The 25,524-nt window shown below is 36.0% G+C and overlaps 2 protein-coding genes across 3 annotated transcripts in view; both read left to right on the top strand.

Moving 5' to 3' along the window:
* The window catches only part of ddx59 (DEAD (Asp-Glu-Ala-Asp) box polypeptide 59), a 7,400-nt gene extending 6,728 nt beyond the window's left edge, over positions 1–672 (top strand). Inside the window, exons 5-7 of the mRNA XM_082138083.1 lie at positions 1–32; positions 117–245; positions 326–672. The exon at positions 1–32 is cut by the window's left edge and continues 121 nt beyond it. Coding sequence (XP_081994209.1) covers positions 1–32; positions 117–245; positions 326–592 — 428 coding nt within the window. The 3' untranslated portion in view covers positions 593–672. The remainder of the gene's footprint in view (positions 33–116; positions 246–325) is intronic.
* Positions 673–1,283: 611 nt separating this feature from the next.
* kif14 (kinesin family member 14) lies at positions 1,284–25,071 on the top strand. Of its 2 annotated transcripts, XM_082138399.1 has the most exons (30): positions 1,284–2,505; positions 3,324–3,578; positions 3,696–3,783; positions 3,887–3,985; positions 4,096–4,148; positions 4,693–4,723; positions 4,832–4,939; positions 5,057–5,173; positions 5,346–5,464; positions 5,859–6,031; positions 6,236–6,383; positions 7,756–7,819; positions 7,954–8,138; positions 11,602–11,704; positions 11,800–11,954; positions 12,034–12,181; positions 12,253–12,405; positions 15,600–15,732; positions 15,820–15,922; positions 16,138–16,279; positions 17,460–17,563; positions 17,990–18,090; positions 18,691–18,921; positions 19,070–19,257; positions 21,075–21,227; positions 21,333–21,455; positions 22,944–23,009; positions 24,099–24,240; positions 24,333–24,514; positions 24,636–25,071. In XM_082138399.1, exons 1-30 carry the CDS (start codon positions 1,685–1,687, stop codon positions 24,732–24,734), a joined length of 4,587 nt encoding a protein of 1,528 aa, XP_081994525.1. In that variant the 5' UTR covers positions 1,284–1,684; the 3' UTR covers positions 24,735–25,071. The 2 variants fall into 2 exon arrangements, with proteins under 2 accessions (XP_081994525.1, XP_081994524.1); XM_082138398.1 differs by having other exon boundaries at positions 24,333–25,071.
* Positions 25,072–25,524: the final 453 nt, after the last annotated feature.

Raw genomic sequence — 25,524 nt, forward strand, 5'->3', positions numbered from 1 at the left:
AAACGCAGTGGGAACGCAACAAAATAGTGAAGGTAATGCAAAAAATATCCTTTTTTAAAAGCAGCCCACAAATGTCCATAATGATAACATGATATGTATTTGTTGGTGTTTTTTAGGGTCTACTCGAGGGCCAGTTTGAAGTGGTGGTCAGCACTGGGATACTCGGAAGAGGACTGGACTTGGTCAATGTTAAGCTGGTAGTGAACTTTGACATGCCAGCTAACATGGATGAATATGTTCATCAGGTATGAAGTGTTTTATAAAAAAAACACTTACACATTGAAGGTTCATGTCTTTAATGATACTCTATATTTGACCCTTTCAGATTGGTCGAGCTGGTAGACTGGGACACAGAGGCACCGCCATCACCTTCATGAATAACAACAGCAAACGGCTGTTTCTGGACATTGTGAACCGGGTGAAGCCCACCGGCTCCTTACTGCCGCCACAGCTTCTCAACTCCCCCCATCTGTTCGAACAGCAGAGGAGAGCCAAACAGAGGAGTCACCGTGGAGAGGAGGACCTCATCGGAACCAAGAGCAACCTCATCGACATCATCAGGAAGCACGACAAAAGATCTGCCAGGAAATAACTAGCAAATTGATTTGTAATTAAAGGTTTTGTTGTTGCTTTTGTAATTTGTGTTTTCAATAAATGCTACAAGTGAACGAATCAAGTGTCCCTTCTAACTGTATCCAGTATAATAACATGCACAAAAATCACATCACAGATTATGAAAATTAACCATTACTACAAAAACGCATGGTTATTGTAGTTAAACCACAAATTAAGCATGGTTTTACTACACTAACCATAGTTTGACCATGGTGTTTGTAGTAAAACTGTGGTAATACAGATGCTAATCAATCCGCCCCCCCAAAAAAGCGACAATATTCGCAATCCGACAATAAAATCATGGTTTATTTTCGTAAGAAGCTGTGAGGGATAGACTTACAGTTTGGCACGCACTGTATAAAGGTCCTAGATCATGTACTTTTCTCAAGTCACAACTTTTAAACTGTTTTATTGAATTTTTGTCAACTGAAAGACGTTCGTTTTCATTCCATATGGCGCTACACTGACTAGGCAATTTAAGTAATTTTTCACATTACGTGGTGGGAAAATGTGCTTTATTGTGACTAAAATATCACAATGAGAAATGTATTAATATTAATACAAACGGGCCTTATTTTGTAAGAACAACCAGTTCTCAGGCTTGGTGAGACACTGCCACCTGTTGGCTGGTGCGTGTTACTGCGTGCAGTTGCGTCAGTCTGAGCTGACCAATCAGAGCACGCCTACTGTTTTTGAATTATAGCGGCAGTATGGCGGAGCTTAGAGACAGTGAGCTGTTGTTTTTATTGACGTTTCGAGGCGGAGTACAGTCTGTTACTTTCTCAACATCAAAACGGAAGTAAACGAGAAGAAAGGACGAGTTTTAATCGGTAAACAAAATAACTTTTAATTTACAAAACGACTGTTTAATGACAGGAGATCAACACTCGCAGGTCAGTTTTAGTTAGGCTATTTGTTTACGTAAATATGTATTTTTAAGTCATATGACATGTTGTTCTCCTCCGTGCACTCGTTATTATAAAACAATGGAGACATTTGTGGACTGAAGTTATATGTGGGGCAATCTTAAAACAATTTTAGTCAAAAGTGTTGCGTTTGGACCCGTAAAATGATGGATGGATCAAAAGAAGGAGAGAACACATCATCTTTTAATAAAACAAAAGAAGTGAACAGGACTTATGTGATCTCAGCACTCACAAAATGTGGAGAAAACACATTTAAAACTCCATCTTCTAGTGCCAGACTCACTCTTCAGAGAAAACCCAGCAAACCCCATGTAAACCACCATGAAGAAACCACACAAGAGAACCAAAGAGAAGAGAAACGCCTGACCCTTCAGCGCAGGACCAGAACAGGGTCCATGAACAGAACCAAAGTCCTGACCGAACCCAATCCAGCACCATCTCCAGCAAAAAATTCCCATGAAACCATTAAAACACCCAGGACAACTTCATGGCGTGCTCAGAAAACAAGTTCTGAGAAGGTCAGCGCCACCCATGATGAGGGTAAAACCATTTCGACACCTACAAGAAGAACCCAGTTTGAGAAATTAAGTGTCAAGAGAGACGTCTTTGAGAAGTTAGCTGGTAAAGATGCATCTAGACCCACATCTTCAAAGAACACAACTGCTGGAAGACAGAAGCCACCACAGATGAGCACTGAAACCAGTGGAGGAACCAATGAGAAGACTCTGATTGGGGGTTTAAATAGGCACATGACTCCAGCATCACATTCAGCACAGGTGAGGAGACCCACAACACTAATGAGCTCCACAGCTCATGGAGGAACAAGAGTTTCTAGAGCCACTGCTGCTGAAGGAAATGTTCCTCTTGAAGCTGTGAGCAGAACAAGTGCTCGACAACCTCAAGAACTGAAGATGGAGAACAGCACGGTCACTGTGGCAGTTCGAGTAAGACCTTTCAGTTCAAGGTAAGAAATGGTGTGTTTTTAAAATGTTATTTTGGCGGTATGTTGTTTTGAGACGATTTTTAGTATGATTTTTATATTTAATTTGTTATTTAAAAAAGGTGTTTTTGCCATGTCTATTTGACTGAATAAAGTAATTAAAGTCATAGAATCAGAAAAATCTGATTTTAATGCAACCCTGTTACAGCATGATTTGACCCTTAAAAAAAAAAAAAAAACATTTCATAAAATTGTGGCACCCTGGAATTTATATTATTTATACATATGTGATCACATTTCTCCTTCATGATTTTTACACATTTGTCATTTTGATAGGATTCGTCAACCTCAACCATTCAATCTTATTCAATTTATTATAAGAAAACAAAATTGAAGCAAACCTTTTTTTGGGGGAAATAATATTTGGGAAACTAATTAATTATCAATTAATTATAAATTAGTTTATTTATTTATTTAATTATATATATATATATATATATATATATATATATATATATATATATATATATATAATTAAATAAATATATATATATATATATAATTAAATAAACTAATTTATAATTAATTTATAATTAATTAGTTTCCCAAATATTATATAATATAATATATATATATATATATATGCGCTATTGCAAGAAATTCTAAATAGTTTTAGTATTTAGTTTGACCTGAACATTTTAATATAATCATTTTAATTATTGCAACAATATATATAAGATTGTATGATATATTTTAGTATATATTTAATATTATTATATATTATTTTAGTGGACAATGCCACTTATTTGTCCTTAAATTTACACCATTTTTTGTGTCCGCAGGGAGAAGAATGAGAAAGCCCGTCAGGTGATCTTCATGGACAACCAAGAAACTTTAGTGCAACATCCAGATACTAAACAAAACTACACATTTAGCTTTGACTTCTCTTTTTGCTCGATCGATGAATCGGATGCAAGTTTTGCAAGTCAGCAGATGGTTTATGAAAAACTGGCTCGGCCCTTGCTTGAAAGAGCATTTGAGGGATTTAACACGTGTCTTTTTGCCTACGGCCAAACAGGGTCTGGGAAGTCCTACACGTAAGTGATGTTTCTCTTTGACGCTGCTTTTTAAATAAATATTTAAAACTACTTATAGGAAAAACAGCTTACTATTTACATCAATAATATATAAGTGTGATTCTGGATGTTTTCCAGTATGATGGGTTTTGGGGAAGAGGCTGGAGTTATTCCCAGATTCTGCGAGGAACTTTTCTCAAGATTGTCCAGAACTGAAACCAAAGAGGTTACTGTCCCATAGTATGATTATTTATTTAGAATTTACTGATGAATTATACATTAAAAATAGTGTGTTTAACTTTCTAAATGCAAGTTGACTTTTCTTAAAGATCTCTTGCCATCTGGAGATGAGCTATTTCGAGGTGTACAATGAGAAAATCCATGATTTGCTGGTGGCAAAGGATGGACAAAACCAGAAGAAAATGCCTGTAAGTACAACTACTCAATAAAACACATTAAATGCTACAAATGTCATTTCGTTTTTTTTGTTTGTTTTTTTAATTGAGCAGCAATTCCGTTCTTTTCATGTCTTTTCCAGTTGCGTGTCAGAGAACATCCTGTTTACGGTCCTTATGTTGCAGACCTATCCACGTAAGCAAACATTTAATCCAAACGCCACTGTTACTATGCTCATGGTTAACCTGAGAATTGTTTTATTGTTTTTATTTTGTTGTGTCTTAGTTTTGTTTAGTTATTTTATTGTTTTTGTTTTGTTTTGTTTTGGATTTATTTGTTTTTGTCATTTTGTTGTGTTGCAGTTTTGGTTGTTTTTGTTATTTTGTTGTGTTTGGATTTGGTAGGTTTTGTTTTGTTTTTTGTTTTTGTTTGATTTTGTTTGATTTTGTTGTGTTGTAGTTTGTCTTGGTTTTTGTTTTATTTTGTTGTGGTTTCGTTTAGTTTACAGGTTTTTGTTTTGTTATTTGTTGCATTGTTTTGGTTCTGATTTATTTTGTTGTGTTGTAGTTTTGTTTTGTTTTCTTTCTTTTATTGTAGTTTTTTTGTTTGTTTTTTGTTCTTTTCTTGTGTTGTAGTTTTGTTTTAGAATTGTTTAGTTTAGTTATTGTTTTGGTTGGGATTCGGTTGTTTTTGATTTGTCTGTTATGCCACTGTCACTTATCTCTCTGCTCTCTTTCAGGAATGTAGTCACGTCCTATGCTGATATTCAGGTAATTTTGTAATTTGCACGTCTGTTAACTTTATACATTCAAAGCCTGTTTTTTTTTATGTGTTTAACTCTTAATACAACTTAATTTTTCCCTCCGTCATCTTCACAGACTTGGCTTGAACTCGGTAACAGACAGAGAGCCACGGCCGCCACCGGCATGAACGATAAAAGCTCCAGATCGCACTCTGTTTTCACTCTGGTCATGACGCAAACTAAAGTAAGACCTTTAGATTTATTTGGTTACGTTTGCCCTATTGAAGTGAGATGCTACTTTTACTTCAACCAACCAATAACCAATGGTTATATTCATATGATGTTGTTTGTATGCGCACAGACTGAGTTTGTAGAGGAAGAGGAGCACGATCACTACATCACCAGCCGAATAAACCTGGTGGATTTGGCAGGAAGTGAGCGCTGTAATTCAGCCCAGACCAGTGGAGAACGGCTCAGGGTAATCCAGCATCCAATAGCTCTGTTTATTCTGTGTCATAATTACCCATAATGCATTCTGTTGCTGACTGTTCTCTACATGTTAAATAGAGGCATATATATTTGCTCTGACAATGATTGGATTACGACATTTTTTGACATATTTGTAATGTGGATTTCTTTATTTTTCCCAGGAGGGAGCAAGTATCAACAAGTCTCTGCTCACGCTGGGAAAGGTGATCTCATCGCTCTCAGAACAGGCTCAGAGCAGAAAGAAAGTCTTCACCCCATACAGAGAGTCAGTGCTCACATGGTGAGAAACTTTTGCTTTCTCAAAAGTTAAAAAAGTATTTTGTAATAATATATTTTTTAATTATATGTATCTTCTATAAATTTTAGATATGTATTTTACGTGTCATTTTATCATACCAGACCAGTCTGGTTTCTGTTAACTCGGCAAAAGTGGAAAATAATTTCAGAAGTGCAGAAAATGACATAGAAATAAATAAAAATATTCTAATTTATAAATTGAAAAAAAAAATGGATGGAAGATTATGAAAACAAATGGGCGCTGATGAATTGTGTGCAATAATACCAGCGACTTATCAAATTTAAACATGGGGCTTAGTTTCCATTGAATGTAAAATATGGCATGACGTGCGAGATGTATAAGCAGCAGAAGTGCTTGAGCTCCCTCTTGTGTTCAGGTTACTCAAGGAAAGCCTCGGCGGGAACTCCAAGACGGCCATGATCGCCACCCTGAGCCCTGCGGCCACTAACATGGAGGAGAGCCTGAGCACGCTGCGTTACGCCCAGCAGGCCCGCATGATCATTAACATAGCCAAAGTCAACGAGGACACCAACGCCAAACTGATCCGAGGTCAGTCACCTGTCTGTGTGCGTTTATGCTGCTCCATCAGCTGTCATAACCATCAAGAAGTGTGTGTTGTGATAAACGCACCAGCACAGCTCTCCTCTAGAGGGCAGCAAACTCACTAATTTGACCAGCCACAGGAATTAAAATGTCATTTTGTTTTCTTTGCATGGATAATTTGAATGTGTATGACATAACCTGTGTGTCCAGAGCTTAAGGCAGAGGTGGACAAGCTCCGTGCGGCTCAGATGAGCGTTCAGGGCATCCAGCCAGAGAAAATGAGACTGTTTCAGCAAGAGATTGCCACTCTTAAGACTAAACTCTGTCAACAGGAGCACGAAATGGCTGAGGCTCACAGGTGCGTGGATATACAAAACTCATTGTGTGACTGTGAAAATGAAATAAAGTGGCATTCACAACCTATTTTATTTCTGAATTTAACCGTTTTTGAGAGACATGAACTGATTGTAATGATGAAAGCGGGTGTTACCAGAATGGAGCAGAAATATTTAAAGAATAAATTCCTTTTATTTTTGTGTTCAGCTTATTGACAATAATTGACAATCAATGAATTTTTGTGTATTTGATTTTAAATGGCATATTACTACTATTATTATTAATTTAAATATAACAATAATGATACTTTATACTATAAAATAACAATACATTCATTATATACATACATACATACAATCCTGAAAATTCCATAAAAACAATATTAAGCAGCACAACTGTTTTCAACATTGATAATAATAATAAGAAATGTGTCTTGAGCAGTAAATCAGCATATTAGAATGATTTCTGAAGGATCATGTGACACTGAAAACTGGAGTAATGATGCTGAAAATACAGCTTTGATCACAGGAATAAATTACATGTTATAATATATTACAATAGAAAAGTTTTTTTTAATTATAATAATATTTCACGATATATATATTTTTAAAAATCAAATAAATAATACAGCATTGATGTGCATAAGAGACTTTTCATAAACATTAAATAATCTTACTGACCCAAACTTTTGAACAAGTAGTGTAGTTAAAAATAACCGAAGCATGTTTTGTGCTCAGTTTTTCAGTAAGTGAAAGTACACATTTGAATCTTTTACCTTTATATGAACCAATATATCAATACACGTGAATAAACATGTTTACTAAAACCTTGGTAGCATTCAGGAGTGAACACAACCGTATGCTCTCTGATGTTCCTCCTTCCTTCAAAGTGCAGAAATTCAAGCCAGGTTAGTTTGAGGGTTAGAATAGAAAAAGCCGATTTTCCTCGCCATCTCTGTGCTGACGGGATGTTAGAGGGTTGAAACATATTTGGCTGTTTTCCCAACCCATGACATCATGTTGACATCAGTGGAAAAGTAAAGCCGTTTCAGACGGAGTAGTCATGTTATAATGAATATAATTATATTTTAATAAAAGAATATGAAGACAGTTTTTCCATTGGAATAGCATGCATAGATGAATGCATGCCATGGAATATTTTGTTTATAATGTTTATAATGCATTTCTGTTTTTTTTTAAATGAAAATTCTATTAAATTAAATAAAATTATACCATTTTTAAACAATATATATAAAAACATTTACATAATAATTTTTATTATATTTATAATAATATAAGATTTTCTCACAAACTTGCACTAAAATGTTGTTTTTTAAATGACGTACAGTTGAATTATATCAAGTTTTTTTGTTCTTTTTTTATTAATATGTGCAGAACATGGAGGGAAAAGCTGGAAGAGGCAGAGAGGAGGAAACGTGAGGAAACCAAAGAGCTGCAGGTAATGAAACACTTTCTAATAACAGTCAGACTTCAATGTCTGATGGATCGATGAGCTTTTTCAAATGTTTCATGGCCATTTTCTTTCTTTCTTCTTCACTTTCTTTGTCTGTTTATTCCCTGTTCCTCGTTCAGCGCTCTGGCGTCACCTTTAAAGTGGATAATCGGCTGCCTAACCTTGTGAACCTGAATGAGGATCCGCAGCTGTCGGAGATGCTGCTGTACATGATTAAAGAGGGCGAGACCAAGGTCGGCAAGCTCAAGTCCGAGTCGGCCCACGACATCCAGCTGTCTGGAGCTCTCATCGCTGATGAACACTGGTGAGACGGATCACATCCACGCTCTAGGTCCAGCCACTTCATTTACTTCGTTTTTGATTTGTTTAAAAGGAACATATCAGGTTAACTCTTTTTTTATTGACATTTAAATGTCAATACATCATCAACTCTTCCTCCAAAACATGTTTTTGTCTTACCCTGATTTACTATGGTAAGCCTATTATAGGTGTTTATATTTTAGACCAGGTAGGATGTTTTTTGGGGGAAATTGTGTACATGCATCAGTCATCTGTACGTGTCCCGTCATATCTGTAAATAGAGAAAAGTTGCACCGGCTACTTTGACTTATGTATGATGTGTGAGCGGCAGAGGTTAGTTGTCACAACGAGCGAGAAAGGTTGACATGGCGCAGCTAAATCTCAAACCTACGGGGAATCACCCGTTTTAACAGAGGAGAGTCAAAAAAGAGAATGTGGCATAAGAAAACCAGAATCAACATGGGCTTGGCTTTTCTGAGAGGGCGAGAACTGAGGGATTTGAAATGTTCTAAAAGCGGGGCAGAGATGGCATTTTTAGTACTTAACAGGTGATTTATGGTTTTTTACTGAATGGATAAATTGCCATATGTAGCACTGTAAATCATTATCTATTATGAAGGGTCATTTCATTATGGTTGTTGTAGCGCTGTATCGGAATTTATCTTCAAGGAAGTACCGTGTCTATTGATGGGTGTAGCTACAGTAACGTCTTTAGCTAGTCAGCCTGAGATCCTTTCTATCTAAACTGGTTATATCTTAAAGTCCCCCTGTGGTAAAAATCAAGCTTTTAATGTTGTTTAGGCCTATATGTCTTTGTGGTGATTTTAATATGCTTAAAGACAAACCATGTGCAAAAGTTAAAACCATTGCAGGGCTCTACACTTACTTTTTGAACAAGGAGCACTGGTGCGCCTAAATAAAAAAATTTAGGAGCACAGACAAATATTTGGGGGCACAGTCATTTTTGTTGTATAAGTTTATCATTATAGAGCATGTGAGCGGAGTGGAGCGGGAGCGAGCGGGGAGCGCGAGCGGGGAGCGCGAGCGGGCGGATCTTGGACCGAGCGCAGAGCGGCAATTTCAAAAGGACGGAGCGTCGCCCTATTTCCCGCTCTGCTCACGCCACACATCAGTCAAAAAATGCGCCATGAAGAAGAAAAAACATATATAGGCATAGCCTAAGTCGCACTGGACTATAAGTCGCATTTATTTAGACATTTATTTCACAAAAAAACAATGTTACAGATGGGACAGTTCTCCGTTACGGACGTGAGCGCTCTGACCGCGGCACTAAAAGACTACTTTAAAACTTTCACTGAGACCTCAAACAGAAAGCACAAAGCCTGTCTTTAAATTTAATTTCGTTTTGTATTAATTGTATCTTAATTTTGGTCAGTGTTTCATCAACCAATTGTCTGGATTTAATAAATAAGTAAATATATTAGAAAATAGATAATCACGACACGAAGGCGCCGGCGGGTGAACCTGGAGTTTGTCTCATAAATGAACCAAAACTCAGCGTATAGCCTACTTGCCTGACAGACCTGAGACATATATATAAAGCTTGAAATGTCTACTTTTAAACTGAACAGTTCAAAACTAAAGAAAACAGACTGCTCTCTTATGTAATCCGTATGAAATGTGCATTTCTCTCTGGGGCGTTCAATACTGCGAAGATCGCGAGTCAGCATCTTTCCAGCCGACACAGACATAAAAAAAATGGTCTATTAGTAAACAATTAAAATGTCTCCTGCTATATTTTACATATTCATAATCATTAATTTTGCCGGTTCGTTGTGACAGCTTTTAGGTGCGTTATTGGCAGTGCCACCCTTAGGCCTACATGTTGCATGAACGCATCAGCACCGAAAACATGGAGATTTTTTTCTTTTGGGGGCATTTTGTTTGTGTTCAGACTTTCTCAGTTGTCTTTAGGCGCGATGTTAGAGGACGCTGCTAATAAAGTTGCTAGTATGGCCTACACATATTGGATTCACGTTTATTATTATAGGCTATTTAAAAAAAATACCCCATTTATTATGCCGTTCGTGTCATTTTATTTTGTTGTATTTATCCGCCACACCTTGGCCGGTCCGTGAAAATATTGTCTGATATTAAACCGGTCCGTGACGCAAAAAAGGTTGGGGACCGCTACAAGTGATATACATGTAGATTTTTTTCCTTTTTTGGAGCGAGCGGGGGGCGATTTGAGTGGAGCGCGAAGCAAACTGCGTTGAGCGCTGAGCGAAAATGAGCGGAGCGGCCTGATGTAGCTTTGAGCGGGGGAGCGGAGGGGTGAACAGTTCTGTGAGTGATGAGCGGAGATTCTCACCGCTCCACTCCGCTCAAATGCTCTGCTAGCTACTGAAGATTTAGGATTAAATAACTGATCTCCCGGTAATATAGTGTCCTACTCTGCCCCTCCTCATGATGATGTATTTGCAGCTGTTTCTATAGAAAAATGCTGTGTCACTCGCACAAGTGCGGCCAAATATTTTTTCACGTTCGCACGCCGAAATATTTACTCGCATGTGCGAGTGAAATGGGCGCACTGTAGAGCCCTGCATTGCTGAATATTTTCTCCTTAAAACTGCAATGAACCCAGAGACCGTCTCAAAATCGCTGTGGTTTCTGACATCACAAACTACCTTGTAACCAATCAGGTCAACGTGTGATCGTCAAAAAGTGGATCTCTGAGCTGGTGTGAGTGGGTGGAGGCGTGGCTAATTTGTATATTCATAGAACCGCGAATATACTAAATGAGGCAAGGGTGTAGAGTTACATTTAAGCTATTTTAAGGCACAACTAAAAAAAGTTTAAATATGTATTTTTGGTGATCAAAGATGAGTTTTAAGGGATAAGATTATTGACTACAGGAGGACTTTAAAGCCTAGTAGTGAATGTTTTATGAGCAGTAAGATAACCATATTCATCCACAGTCACAGAGCAAAGTACAACCAAAACAATGTTCTCCTGCAAAGTGAATGCAGTTTTGTTACATATTGTACCTTTACACGTGTTTGGATTTACACATTTAAAGGGACAGTTGACCCAAAAATGTAAATTTTCATTGTTTACTCATCCTCATTTTGTTCCAAATCTGTATGACTTTATTTCTTCCATGGCAGTTGTAATTTTTAATATTGATTTACTTTTAATTTAACTAAATCTAAAACTCTAAAAATAGTGTTTGGTAATGGAAGCTGAAATATATTAAAATATTATTGTTAGAGGCAAAACCTAAACTATCTATCCATCTTCAAGCTTGTACAATTACTTCAAACTTTTTGGCTAGTCTTTCTAAAGCCAACATCAGTTGTGCACAAACTCTAGTTAAATTATATATATTTTTTAAAACATGAACTTTAATTGAGCATTAGATAATGACAAAGGTAATCTATATGAGCATGAGCAATTAAAAATCTAATATGAATTGATATATTTCCAATATTCCATCTTGTTTTCAGTGTCATCTCCAGTGTGAAAGGTTCCGTCAGCATTAAACCAATGCCGAACGCCAAGACCTTTTTGAATGGACATCTTGTGTCTGAGGTCACCGTTCTCCACCACGTACGTTTTTGTTGCTGTTCTGAAGCGAAACCTCTGAAATGATGTCCATTCTAAGAACCTCCACATAAATCATAAAATTGTTTACTCTATTTTAGGGAGACCGTGTGATTCTTGGAGGAGATCACTACTTTCGGTTCAACCACCCCTCTGAGGTTCAGAGCGGGAAGCGCGCGTCCTGTTGGAGCAGCGGAGATGGTCAAAAAGACTTTGAGTTTGCCAAAAACGAACTGCTATCGGCCCAGAGAGCTCAGTGAGTATAAGCCCTAGATTGTCCACTACAGGACCTCATATTTGACTTTCTTGATTTTTACCATCACTTTTCCTCATAGACTTGAAGCGGAGATTGAGGAGGCTCGGTTGAAGGCCAAAGAGGAGATGATGCAGGGCATTCAAGTGGCCAAAGAGATGGCACAGAAAGAGCTGAGCGAACAGAAGGGTCTGTACGAGAACAGGATCAGAGCTCTGGAGAGAGAGCTGGTAGGCAGATGCATGTCAATGGATAGCATATGTGACTCTAGTGTTCTCCAGTTAATCTAATGCATCCTCAGGAGGAGGAGAGCGAAAGGAAAAGAGAACAGGAGCTGGATAAAAAGAAGGTCGTCAGCCAGATAGAGCAACTGCATACAGCAAAGACTCTACTTGAGCACGAAGTCAACAGCCATAAAAGACGTCTGCAGTTGGAGGCCCAGGCTACCAGACAGGTAAAGAAAGACCAGATTAAATCAAAATTGATGCCCTTTGTGAATTTGAGTAAAAGTCAACACATAACGGTAATTAGGGGCGGTTTCAAACCACAGTTTTAAAGTGCCCCTATTATGCTATTTTTAAGTTTTCTAGTGTTGTTTTGGAGTCTCCTACAACAGGTTTACATGCATCAAAGGTCAAAAAACTGTTTCATTTTCTCATAATATACATTTGCACATCACCACATTTTCAGTGATTCTCAAACGACTCGTCAGATGAATCAATCTCTCTAAATCCCTCCTTTCCGTGAGCTACTCTGCTCTGATTGGCCAGACAGCTCAGTCTGTTGTGTTTGGTTTACCGCGTACAGCGTGCCAGAGACATATAGAGATGGCTCTGCAGCGCACGTTTCGAAAACAAAAACACCCATTGCCATAACAACGTCAGCTCTGCTTGTCCCGAGACCTCCTGCACCGGAAACTAAACACAGTAACGAACGATGACGTCGATTTTACCATATCAATCCTAGCGCGAGTCCGATGATGAAACTCTGGAAGAACTAGTTATTCAACCCAAACCTCCATCGCAAGGACGACTCGAGCAGGACATTTCTCGGTGATACACGACTCAGTTTGAGGTACATTATGAGATGTTGCAACTGTAATTCCTCACCATCAGCATTAACAAGTAGCCTGGAAATCCAGACCTAAATCTAAAAGATTAATGGTCTGGTGTCGGTCAATGAAAATCGGCCAGCTCGAGGGGCGGCACCAAGCATGCATTTGAAAATCTCACAGCACGCAATTGGATAACACTACGACCAATCACAACAATAAACCCCATACGCTTAGCTACCAGCGGAGCTAACTGGTAGATTAGACTCTTCCGGTCGGCAAAACAGCAAAAACACCCTTCTTGCAAAGGAACGATTCGAGCGCCGTCTTCTGTTCCTCTTTTGGGAAAAAGCCAAGTCTAACTCGTTCATTGTTGCGGCCAAAGCCGTTTCAAACAACTGCTATTCATCCATAGCCATCTTGCAATGTTTACTGATGACTTTGACGTCACAGCGCTGTCGTCATCTGTTTAGCTCGCCTCTGGCCCGCCTATATCAGATAACCCGATGTGATTGGTGCAGCTCAGATCGAGGGGCATATTTAATGAGTTCCATTGCTCGACACCAGAGTAACTCGCTGAGCAAATTCAACTTGTGCTCTCGCGAGAACTCTGGTTTACCAGGGTAATTAACAAGTGCATGTCCATCAACAAACCGATTATTTATTTACTGAGTATTTTTCTAATTTATTGCGGTGAACACGCGGAAACTATCAATAACAGTGCATACATTAGCCAAGCTATAGCGTGAATGACTGATGTAACAAACGTTGGTAAAACAAATCTTGCTCCATGCTTAATCTTTCCTCAAAATAGTGAGAAGGCAGACAATCTGCATTAATAGACACAGTTTTAGGTAATAGTGGCCCACAACTGTTTAGCAGAAGTATTTCAGTAAGACTGTAATAACGTGAGTTAGCCAGTTAGCAGGAGACCTACACAGTATAAAACTCAAAACTAAGTTTTTTGAACACCATCTTTCAAGAGAAAGCGGTTTGCGAATCCTGCATTGAACTCCGAGATTTGAGAAGCAGTCGTCAGTAAAATAAAGGGAACACAGCAAAAGTTTAGGATTATACTGCTGTGATATCATGGTAAAGATGAATTTTAACCACTGATTCTTCACATGCTCGTCCTTGAGCATGTGAGAAAAAAACTGGCTTTACCTTCACATTGTAGAGCACAGCATCTTCTCGACATGATGCTATCCAGTATCCACAGGAATCAGCTGCAGTGTTTGAGGTTCAAGTTTTCCCTGGTGTCTGCGCACGCAATAAGTAGGCGGGCAATATGCTAATGTTTCGTCTTGACGTCACAACGAAACGGCTTACGACCCATTTGAAAAACAATTTATTTCATTGACTCAGTTGACTCTTATGAAAGACAATAACTTTATATACGGTTCACTTTTAGATTTAAAACTTTGCAGGATGTTTTCATTCACTTAGAGCTATGTTACACATTATATGAAAGGTCATTTTCAAAAATCCTTACTAGGGGCCCTTTAAGGCGAAAATATTTAGCAATGGTGTTGACTTATGAACTTGCACATGCAAAAACATTCAAAACTTGATTTTCACCACAGGGGTCTTCAATATCTTAATTCATCTTTGAACATTATTTTAAAGAAAAACAAATACCTTAATAAAAATAAATAAATAAATAAATAAATATAATATTTATGTATTTATTTATTTGGTTTGTTAGTTTTAGTTGTATTAGTTATTTAATTTTAGTTATATTATATATTTAGTTTGTTATAATATTTATTTAGTTCGTTTGTATTTATTTATTCAGTGAATTTAGTTAGATGTAGTTATTTAGTTTAGTTATATTGTTTCTCAGTTTATATTATTTGTTTAGTTTTAGTTATATTATTTATTTATTTATTCAATAAGGTCTTAATTATATATATATTTTAAAGGAATTTTGTTAGATTTAGTTATTTTGTTTAGTTATGCTATTTCTTTAGTTATGGTTAATTTATTTCGTTTAGTCATATTTTTATTTCGTTTATTTTAGTTATAATATTTATTTATGTAAGACTTTTATTTATTCAGTACATTTTTTGTTTTTATTTAGTGAATTTTTACCTTTTGTTATTTTGTTTAGTTAGTTTTAATTATATTATTTACTTAATTTTACTTGTATTATTTATTTTGTAAGTTTGTTATTCAATTAGTACTTTTTATTTAGTGAATTTAGTTGTACCTTTTATTTAGTGAATTTAGTTAGCCTTAGTTATTTAGTTTAGTTTGTTTTATTTTTATTTAGTTTAGTTATAGTTGTATTTATTTAGTTTATTATAATAATAATTCAGTTAGTTAGCTTTAGTAATTTATTCAGTTAGTTCTTAGTTATGTCATTTATATAGTTCATTTAGTTAACTTTAGTTGTTTTATTTTATTAGTTTTAGTAATATAAATTATTTAGTTTAGTTATTGTTAATATATATTTATTTATTTATTTATTTATTTATTTTACTTAGTTTTAGTTCTATTATTTAGTTTAGTTATCAGTTAGTTTAGCTATTTATGTTTAAAAAATAAAATAAAATAAAATTGTGACTTATTCAGATTTTTTTTTAAACATTTCATAGGCGATGGCCGATCATGATGTCCGGCATGCTAAAATTGTGGAGGCCCTCGAGGCAGAGAAGAAGAAGATTGCAGAAGATCTCGCTCAGATTGAGAGGAAACGTGCTCTTAAAGTGACCCAGACCCCTAAAACAGGTGCATAGACACCTTTCATTCTAAAGACATGGAGTTTTCCATTAACAATGTTCTTAACAGTGTGGTATTCACCATATTTTTCTTCAGTGTTTGCAGCCTGCCCACAGTGGGACTCAATGAAGCTGTCTTTGATGATCGAAGAAGCAAACAAAATCAGTGCCAAACTCAGGAAACGCACAGTCTTCAGCAGGTACAATTATCCTGGAAAAGTTAGTCCAGGTAGTTTGGCTACAAATTGCCCTTTGTGAGGACAACATTTATAAAACATATAAAATATTTTTCTGGAAAAGCGCTAGTTTAGTCTTTTTATCAATAAACGGGCATTTTTTTTAAATCCTCCCTCGTTCATTCTGGACATTAATGTGTTTGAATGGAAAAATATGTGGGTTTGTGTTTTCACAACAGACATGAGACGTCCGATAAAGAGAACGAGGGTGGAGACGCCCAACTGCAGGTCCAAGTTCAGAACACCAAACTGGGAATTTCCACCACCTGGAGTCTGGAGAAGTTCCATAGCAACTTGGCTGCCATGAGGGAGCTGGAGCAGGTGGCGTAATAAAAGATGTTCACACAGTTATAGGCGTACACATGCTGCTTGAGCTAGTGTGCATGGTGACGTTTCTGTAGCGAAGTAAATGCCACGACACGTGGTTCAAAACCACAGTATACATAGCTGCATTATAAATGTTCGGCTTTTTGTGTGTGTGTTGTTGTCTTGACTTGTTTTTGTTTTGTTTAACGTTTTGTTTTTGTGTAGAATCTCACTTAACATTGGAAAGTTTTGCTTTATTTTGTTTTATTTTTTATCTTTATTTAGTGTTTAGTTCTGTTTTATTTTTTGTTTGTTTGTTTGTCTTGTGTAGCATTTCACTTGACATTGGGAAGTTATTTTAATTATTTATTATTATTTATTTTAATTAATAATTATTTTATTTAGTTTAGTTTTGTGTTATTTAAAAAGAATTGGTGTTTAGTTTCGTTTGATTTTATTTTTTTATTCTCTTGTCGTTTCTATTTTATCTTTTTTTGTTTTTGTTTGTTTGTTTGTTTGTTTTTTGTCTTGTGTAGCATTTCACTTGACATTGAAAGTTATTATAATTATTTAGTTTTGTGTTATTTAAAATATTTTTATTTGGTGTTTAGTTCCGTTTTATTTATTTATTTGTCTTGTGTAGCATTTCACTTGACATTAGGAAGTTATTTTAATTATTTATTATTATTATTAATAATTATTTTATTTAGTTTAGTTTTGTGTTATTTAAAAAAATTTGGTGTTTAGTTTCATTTGATTTTATTTATTTATTTATTTATTTATTCTCTTGTCGTTTCTGTTTTATCTTTTTTTGTTTTTGTTTGTTTGTTTGTTTGTTTTTTTGTCTTGTGTTGCATTTCACTTGACATTGGGAAGTTGTTTTAATGTATTTTACTTAGTTATCTTTCTAATAGTTTTTATTTTATTTGGAGTTTAGTACAGTTTTATTTTATTTAGTTTTTTGTTTTGTTTTGTGTAGCATTTCACCTGACATTGGAAACTTTGCGCTACACTTAACTTGGAAACAGTGCTGCGTATTTAACCTAGAACTTACAATAATACATTAGGCCATTTGAAGCCTGTTTATTTCCTTGTAATTACCCAGTAAAAGCAGGAAGCATGTAGTATTGGCATTTGTTCTTATTATCATAAAAGAATCGGAGGCTAAATCAAGTCTGATGTTTATTGGCTATAGGGGGAGAGCGGCTCTAAAGATGACGACGTGTTTTACAACCCTAATGATGAGTGGGAACAGGACCTATCTGCCTCTTCCTCAACCTCATCTTTCTCTCGCAGAAGGTATTTGAATTTATTAGTCCACAATGGTGCTGTTTTGCTCTCTCTACTTGAGGAATGAAAGGTTCCAAAACTGGTTCTTGTCTTCCACCATGATGTTATTTTTCCACTTATAAACCAAGCCTTCAGGAAAAGTACATTCCTGCAGCATTTTTGTTTCACCTATTTTCAATGCCTTCATGAACATGTGACTACAGCAAAATTCTGCACCTCTGAAGCCCTTCTTCTCACAGCTTATACTGTAGATGTTCCTTTGCTTTTCTGCATGTGATTTCCGTGTCTTTCACTCCCTGAAATGAACAGTAAATGATGTTCAACTCAAAGTGTACATCATGTAATTGGCCGTTGAAGAAGAATTATATGACTGATAATTATGGTTCAAGTTCATATGTGTCTGGATTTCTTTTTATTCTGTTTCTTGGGACCCAGGAGTAGAAGTTTGCTAAAGGGCAGGAGGATATCTGGGCGTCTCTATGAGATCCGAGTGCACCCTATTCAAAGCCTACATTGTGGTCCCTCACAGTCCACTGGTAAAGTACCTTTTATATCGTCTATATGCGTGTAATGAAGTGTATTTATTATATGAAGTTTAATTGTTTTAATGATTTTATTAGCCTAGCACAGATTTGAGCATTTTTTTAATTTAGGGTTGGGAATCGAAAATCGATTCCAACTTAAGGTCATGAATCAGATACTTGTTATAAAATTTAAAATATATTATAAAATATAATAAACACCACAACGTTCTGTAAAAATATAAGAATTGTCACTTTTGATTTCATGGCGACTATTTTTCCCCCCCACACATTCAATGTCAATGGGGTCCAAACAATGCTGTTTTGGCCCCCATTGACTTTCATTGTATGGAAACCTTCTTCAAACTGCCTTAAAATACAGTCTAGATAGGAAGCTCTTTAGGTTTTTGAACATATATTATTAATTGTTGTTATTTTATTATTGTTTATTGTAACTAAACTAATCAACTTAAAATGAAAACTAAACAAAAATGTATTTAATTTAAATGCAAATTAAAGCTAAGCAATTAAATGCTAAAATAGTATATACATAAGAAATATGACTGTATCTCCCTGGGAAATGAGTGGCTTTGATATTCCGTGTCTTTTTCTCAGGGCTGATGAACAAGCCGCACTCCCTGCACTCTAGCACGTCTGACTCCGCCCTCCCAGGCATCTGCAAAGATCTGATTGGTTCTGCCGTCTCACGTCTGCGCTCCTGTCAGTCGGACGAAGAGAACGAAAGCTTGGCCGACAAACTGACCCTAGACCTGCTGGCGGTTCACGGCGCCGTGAGGTCCATCGCGGACCTTTACGAGCACCTTGACGACGACAGTCAGGAGAACCGTAAGCGACCAAACGTTTTTAACAAACCTAAATCAACAGAGCCATTCATCAGTGTCAATATTCAGCTCAGTATGAATGCACAACACCTCTGTCATCACAGCGCTACACAAAGAGCCTCATTTCGTTCTGTTTGTGTGTATGTGAGCAGTGTTTGCCTGCAGCGCTGAAGCCCAGACTCATCTGGTGAAGGCCACCTCTGCTGTTGAAAGGGCCGTGTTCATTACGATGCACTGGGTCTCCAGCCTTAAGCCCAGCTCTAACACTGTGTCTCAAAGAGCCGAGGAGCTCAAGACGGAGGTCAAGAAAATCGGTGGCTACCTTCAATTACTCATTCAGGTGCTCATCAGAGTTATAAGGCAATTTATCAAACGCATGTTGAATTTGTGTTCATTTATGCTTTTATATCTGTAGAGGGACCGTAGAAAAAAATAAAAATGCAATCATCTCATTAGAAATGTACGGAAGCGTATTGCATTCACTTGAGAAAAAAAAAAATCTACTCTGTTTTTCTGAATTAACGAGTTAATTATCTCAGAATTACTAGATCATTTTTCATAAATTTTTTTTTTTATTCAGTTTTTCTGAATTAACGAGTTAATTATCTCAGAATTACGAGATAATTTTTCATGAATAAAAGTTTTTACTCTGTTTTCTGAATTATTGAGTTAATTATCTCAGAATTCTGAGATAATTAAGTCATTAATTCAGAAAAACAGAGCTATTTTTTTTAAATGAAAAATTATCTCATAATTCTGAGATAATTAAGTCATTAATTCAGAAAAACAGAGCAAATATTTTTTTTCAAGAAAAAATTCTCATAATTTTGAGAATTAAGTCATTAATTCAGAAAAACAGAGCAAAAACTTTTTATTCATGAAAAATTATCTCGTAATTCTGAGATAATTAACTCGTTAATTCAGAAAAACAGAGCAAAAACTTTTTATTCATGAAAAATTGTCTCGTAATTCTGAGATAATTAACTCATTAATTCAGAAAAACAGAGTAGATTTTTTTTCCTCAAGTGAATGCAATACGCTTCCGTAGAAATGTCATCAGTGTTTTGTCGACTTTAAAAAAATATTTGTATTCGTTTTTTAAATACTTTTAAAGAACCTTCATTTCTTGTATTGTTTTCCTTGATTAAAACACACACAAAATATATAAATATAAAAACAAAACAGTAATAATAATAATTATCTATTTATTTGTTTAGACATCAAATAAATGTAAATGTATTAATATTATTTCTTTAATTTAGTTATTTTCTTTAATTTAGTTAAATTAAATATATCTTTTAAATTAAAATAATAATAATAATTCTTGGTGTATTTATCCAACATTTAGACATTTTCATAATACATTTATTTGATTTGTACTGATTATTGAGTGGTTTAAATTTGCAAATATATATATATATATATATATATATATAATATATATATATACAACTTTTGATAAAAAAAAAAACCTTATTACTAAATGTTGAAATTAGCAACAGTGTTTCTGCGGGTCTTAAAAAGGTCTTAAATCCAATACAAATATCTAAACATTAAATCAAGATACATTTACTTGAGGTGCAAACATAAAAATTAAGTCTTGGAAAACTGATCAAAATGAAGTGAGTTTATAACAAGAACAAATATCTGTCAACGAGTTATGAAAAGCTGATTTTTCTGAGCCTTTTGGCAGATATGTGTTCTTATTTTAATCATAAACACTTCATTTTGATCAATTTCACAGAAAATCTCCAGTAAATGCATCTTGATTTCCATTTTATATATTTTTTGTGTGTGTGTGTGTGTGTAAAATTAATGAAAAAGTAATGGATATCAGTTGGATCTTCAAACTCTGAAGTGTTGCTAATACAACAATTGTGTTTCTCCTTAGACATTTGCATTTAGGAGAACATTGATGCATTTGTGTTCCCTTCCATTTATTTCTTACATTTTCTTTACTTGGTTGGTTTAAAAATTTTTACCTTTTATAAAAGCTGCAGAAACCAGATTATTAAATACCATGGGAGGATTGTTGATTGTAATGTCATGTAAACTAATGTAGTTAACTAGTGGGTTTTTGTGTTTCAACATTGGAATTTTGGGTAATTTTTTGGCCTTACAAGACCGTGTTGGTTTTTCTGTGTCTTCGTCCTTTAGGGTTGTGACTCAGAGATCTCCTCCATGGTAACAGAGGCCCAGAGGAAGGTTGCTGATTGTATGAACGTGGCTCTCAAAACTATCGGTTTGCTGGCGGCAATGAATGGGACTGATCTTCATTTGTCTGAACTAGGTTCAGAGGACATAAACAACGTGGGTAGATTCCCTCGTCTTTTGCACTTGCTGACGTTTACATAGTAAAGGTTTGACCAGTCTAACTATAGTGTTCTCTTGTTTTTAATTGTTCTTTCTCTTTAGAGGTCAGTTGTGGATTCTTTGCAGGATGGGATGCATCAAAGTGTGACAGATCTTCTCTCCATGGGTCTGAGAATATCTTCTGAGATGGTTCAAGACACTCAGATGAGTCGCGCTGGAACACCCGTAAGTTCTCTTCATAAATATTTCACTTAAAGGTGCATTGTGTAATATTTAGGAGAATTTGTTGACAGAAATGCAATATCATATACATAACTATGTTTTTAGTAGTGTATAAAGACCTTACATAATGATCCGTTATGTTTGTATTACCGTATTTTCCGCACTATAAGGCGCACCGGATTATAAGGCGCACCTTCAATGAATGGCCTATTTTAGAACTGTTTTCATATATAGGGCGCACCGGATTATAAGGCGCATAGAATAGAAGATACTGCAGTCAAACGTTTGACTGGGTTTGCGTTATGCAGTGGTCACCAACCTTTTCAAGCCTAAGATCACATCCAAAGTCCAAATGTAAACCAAGATCTACCACTTGCAAAAAAATATGAAAAAACAAGTGGCTGAGCTGTAAAACCTTGTTTATACTCGACGCGTCCGCATGAGCGCGAAGGTAATAAAAAACTAATATCCGTCTGCTCGGGCAGATTCGGCTCAAAGTCGTGCATCTTCGGATGCGGAGGCGCGCGCGCGGCAAAATGACGTCATTGTGACAGCACGCGCGCCTCCGCATCCGAAGATGCACGACTTTGAGCCGAATCTGCCGAGCAGACGGATATTAGTACATCTCATCACACCGGCACCCAGTTTGCGCGTCTAAATCAGTTGTATGGTCTGGTGTTCAGTCTAGAACAAAACAGTTGCGTCAAGTATAAATGCCTCGTCTGTTTGGGGAGGTGCGCGCGCAGTCAGCGGAGGCTCGCGCTCCGGTGCCAGGCGAAAGTATAAACAAGGTTTAAGTCAGCGGTTGTTTTACAGACATTAATATAAGGCGCCAGATCCATATATAAGGCGCTCCGGATTATAAGGCGCACTGTCGTTTTTTGAAAAAATTAAAGGCTTTTAAGTGCGCCTTATAGTGCGGAAAATACGGTTCCTTAGAATGAGCCATTTCTATCCACATACAGGTCTCCTTACATTGAAATACTGGTAGCCATTTTGCGCCGACATGTTTCTACAGTGGCCCTAAACGGACAAATAACACTATGTTGTTCTTCGTGCAAAGAAGCTAGCTAAAGTCAGCGAATAAAACACTGACACAATGATGAATAAGTAACAATAATATTCGCAATAACATCGTTTTACTGAATAATCAAGTAAACCTGATTTCTTAATTTATCTTTGTAAAGAAACCTCATTGATTAACTGGCTACTCTCTGCTGTCTCAGACGACGACGACTTCTTTTCCTGTCGGCCAGCGTAACTTCTGTTGGTTGCAATTCACAACCTCACCACTAGATGCAGCTAAAAATTACACAGTGCACCTTTAACAAATAACATGGAATATTATTGTAAACTCAAGAAATAACCTTACAATGAAATCTTGATGGATCCAAATAATAGTGTAAATATATTTAAATGTTTTATATTAACTGATTTAAATATACACTTTAGCATAATTTTATAATCTTTGTTGATTTTTGTGTTTTACAGATTCAGCAGTCCGCAATGTATGATGTCGCCCACACTCTGAAAAGCTACTTCGACTGCTGTTTGTCGGTACGCCTTACAGACAGCTGTTTTTGTCATTGAGGTTAAATGTTTTGGATTGATGACTACCCCAACAATGAATGAGGGGGACAGTGCTTGTAAAACGTCGAACCTGAGCGGTCTTATCACACGTCTTGGGTCGTTTTGCTGTTTAGAAAATAAATGGATTGAGTAAAGCGTCATCTGTCACCTTAATGAGGCTGTAACTGTTATCTTCAATACACAAACTACAGGCTCGATGTTATTGTTCAGCAAGAGAATGGGATGCTGGGATAAGGAAAAATGGATGCATCTCACCTACTCTCCCATTTCCTTAAACCCACCCACCGTACCTAAACCCTGTGGGCTAAAACAAATAAGAAACTCAGTAATATATACATAAAAAAACATTAAAAAAAACATATATATATCATTTATTATTTAAAAAACAAACATTTTTTTATGTATATATTACTCGGACTCTTATTTGTACAAAAAAACCCCAAATATTGCATATCAAACAAAAAACAAATCATTATTTTGTTTTTGAGGGTTTGTTCGGCTTGTTTGAGTTTCTGGTGTGGTTATTTGTTCTTAGGTTTTTGTTTTATTTAGTTTTTGTTTATAATTGTTTTTTATCTTGATTTTTGGGAGGTTTGTTTGGTTTGGTTTCTGTTTATTTAGTTTTTGGCTTAAATTTTTTAATAATTGTTTTTTTTTTGTTGAGGGGAGGGGGGTGTTTGGGTTTGGTTTTTGTTTAGTTTGTTTGGGTTATTGGTGTGTGTTTTTTGTCTTGTTTTAGGGAGGTTTGTTTGGTGTGGTTTTTATTTTTTTTTTGGTTGTAATTATTTTTTGGAGGGTTTGTTTGGGTTTTGTTTTTTGTTTTAAATTTAAATTTTGGTCTTGTTTTTGGGAGGTTTGTTTGGTTTTATTTGGTGTGGTTTTGTTTTTTGTTTGTAATTATTTTAAAAAAATGGGGGGGGGGGGGGTGTTTTTGGTGTGGGTTGGTGTGGTTTTATTTTAGTTTTTGGTAGGTTTGTTTGGTGAGTTTTGTTTGGATTCTTGTTTAGTTTGGATTTCATGTTTAAGAGCTGTTTGTTCACATCTGCTTTTTCACAGGAGAGGTCATTGTCCACTGAGAATCGTTCAGAGGAAGATGAAGGCTCAGACTTGTGTGATGTTCATAGCACCACCGTTAAACTCCTCAAGCTGAACAAGGCGATCAAAGACCTCCACTCGTCTCTGTCGCACTATCTGAGAGGTAAGGCATTCTTTCCACAATAACATGCATATGAAATGCACACGTTATGACAAATATGTGACATGACTTCCTTTTAATTATGTATAATACAGGGAGTGGCGATGCTGACCATAGTCAGTCTATACTGTCTTTATCCAAGACGATTGATGATGTCATCAGTGGCCTTCCGTGCGAAATGGACGGAAGACGTTCCGGCAGTCTTCAGCTTCCGTGTGTGAAGAACGTCGTGATTGCCCGTGATAAAGTGCACTCTGGACTGCAGGCTTTGCCAGAGGTGTTTGATAAATGCACAGACAGAATACAGAGGCTGGGCTCAGATAGACACTTTGTTCAACAATTGTATAATGGCAACAAAAATCGGGCCGTGCCTAAAGTTGTGTATTCTCTTTCCTCAGGTATTAGCACATGTTCCAGAGATGCCCGCTGGGTGTGATTTGTATTTAAGGGGTACTAGTCATGTATATAACCACATTGGCTATAACGGTTACTGCTAAAATGGGCTCACTTTTCATTTTGATGTATTTACAGTATGCATTAATTCAGGCCTACAATAATTTGTATTTAATTGTAGGATTTTAATGAAGGGCTTAATAGTATAAGATGGGTTTCTGTGTATTTTGCAAGTAATCAAGCACATAAGTCTTTTATAGTTTGTGCACTTCTGGATATATTTTTGCACTTGAAACCTTTGCACAGGCTTGATAGTGCTGGTGTTTCACAATTTCATTCGCATGGAGTTTTTTTAGCATTTGTAGCAGCATTTACTTTGGATCATGTCATTGTTTCACACTAATTTATACTTGCATTAATAAACACTCACTGGGACAAGAAGTCTGGTGTCCTATTTAAACATGCAGCATACTGCATGCTTTATATCTTTTATCTAACTTTTATCTACTAATATATATAGTGTGTGCGAGCGCGTGTGTGCTGGTACACCCTACATTATGTCCCCACAAAGACGGCAATATATGAAATCCTTGTCCTTGTGGGGAAATGTTTTGGTCCCCATGAGGAAAACCGCTTATAAATCATACTAAGTGTAATATTTTTAGAAAATGTGATAATGCAGAAAGTTTTCTGTGATGGGTAGGGTTAGTGTAAGGGGATAGAATATCAGTTTGTACAGTAAAAAAATTATTCTGTTTGTGGAAAGTACCCATAAAAATATGAATGTGTGTGTGTGTGAATTCTTGGTTGCAACTGGAATCCAATGGAAAATTGTTAAATTACAAAGTAACAATGTATGTATACTTTATTTCTGTTTCCTTACAGATGTATGTT

Source organism: Leuciscus leuciscus (assembly GCF_965113295.1).
Source record: "Leuciscus leuciscus genome assembly, chromosome: 15".
Classification (NCBI taxonomy): domain Eukaryota; kingdom Metazoa; phylum Chordata; class Actinopteri; order Cypriniformes; family Leuciscidae; genus Leuciscus; species Leuciscus leuciscus.

Bases quoted from the DNA above. Each gene is read 5' to 3' on its own strand.
- kif14 (XM_082138398.1), top strand. From the start codon at position 1,685: ATGATGGATGGATCAAAAGAAGGAGAGAACACATCATCTTTTAATAAA. The intron at 4,149-4,692 runs GTAAGCAAACAT...GCTCTCTTTCAG, and splicing joins TATGTTGCAGACCTATCCAC to GAATGTAGTCACGTCCTATG. The intron at 12,182-12,252 runs GTAGGCAGATGC...ATGCATCCTCAG, and splicing joins GAGCTCTGGAGAGAGAGCTG to GAGGAGGAGAGCGAAAGGAA.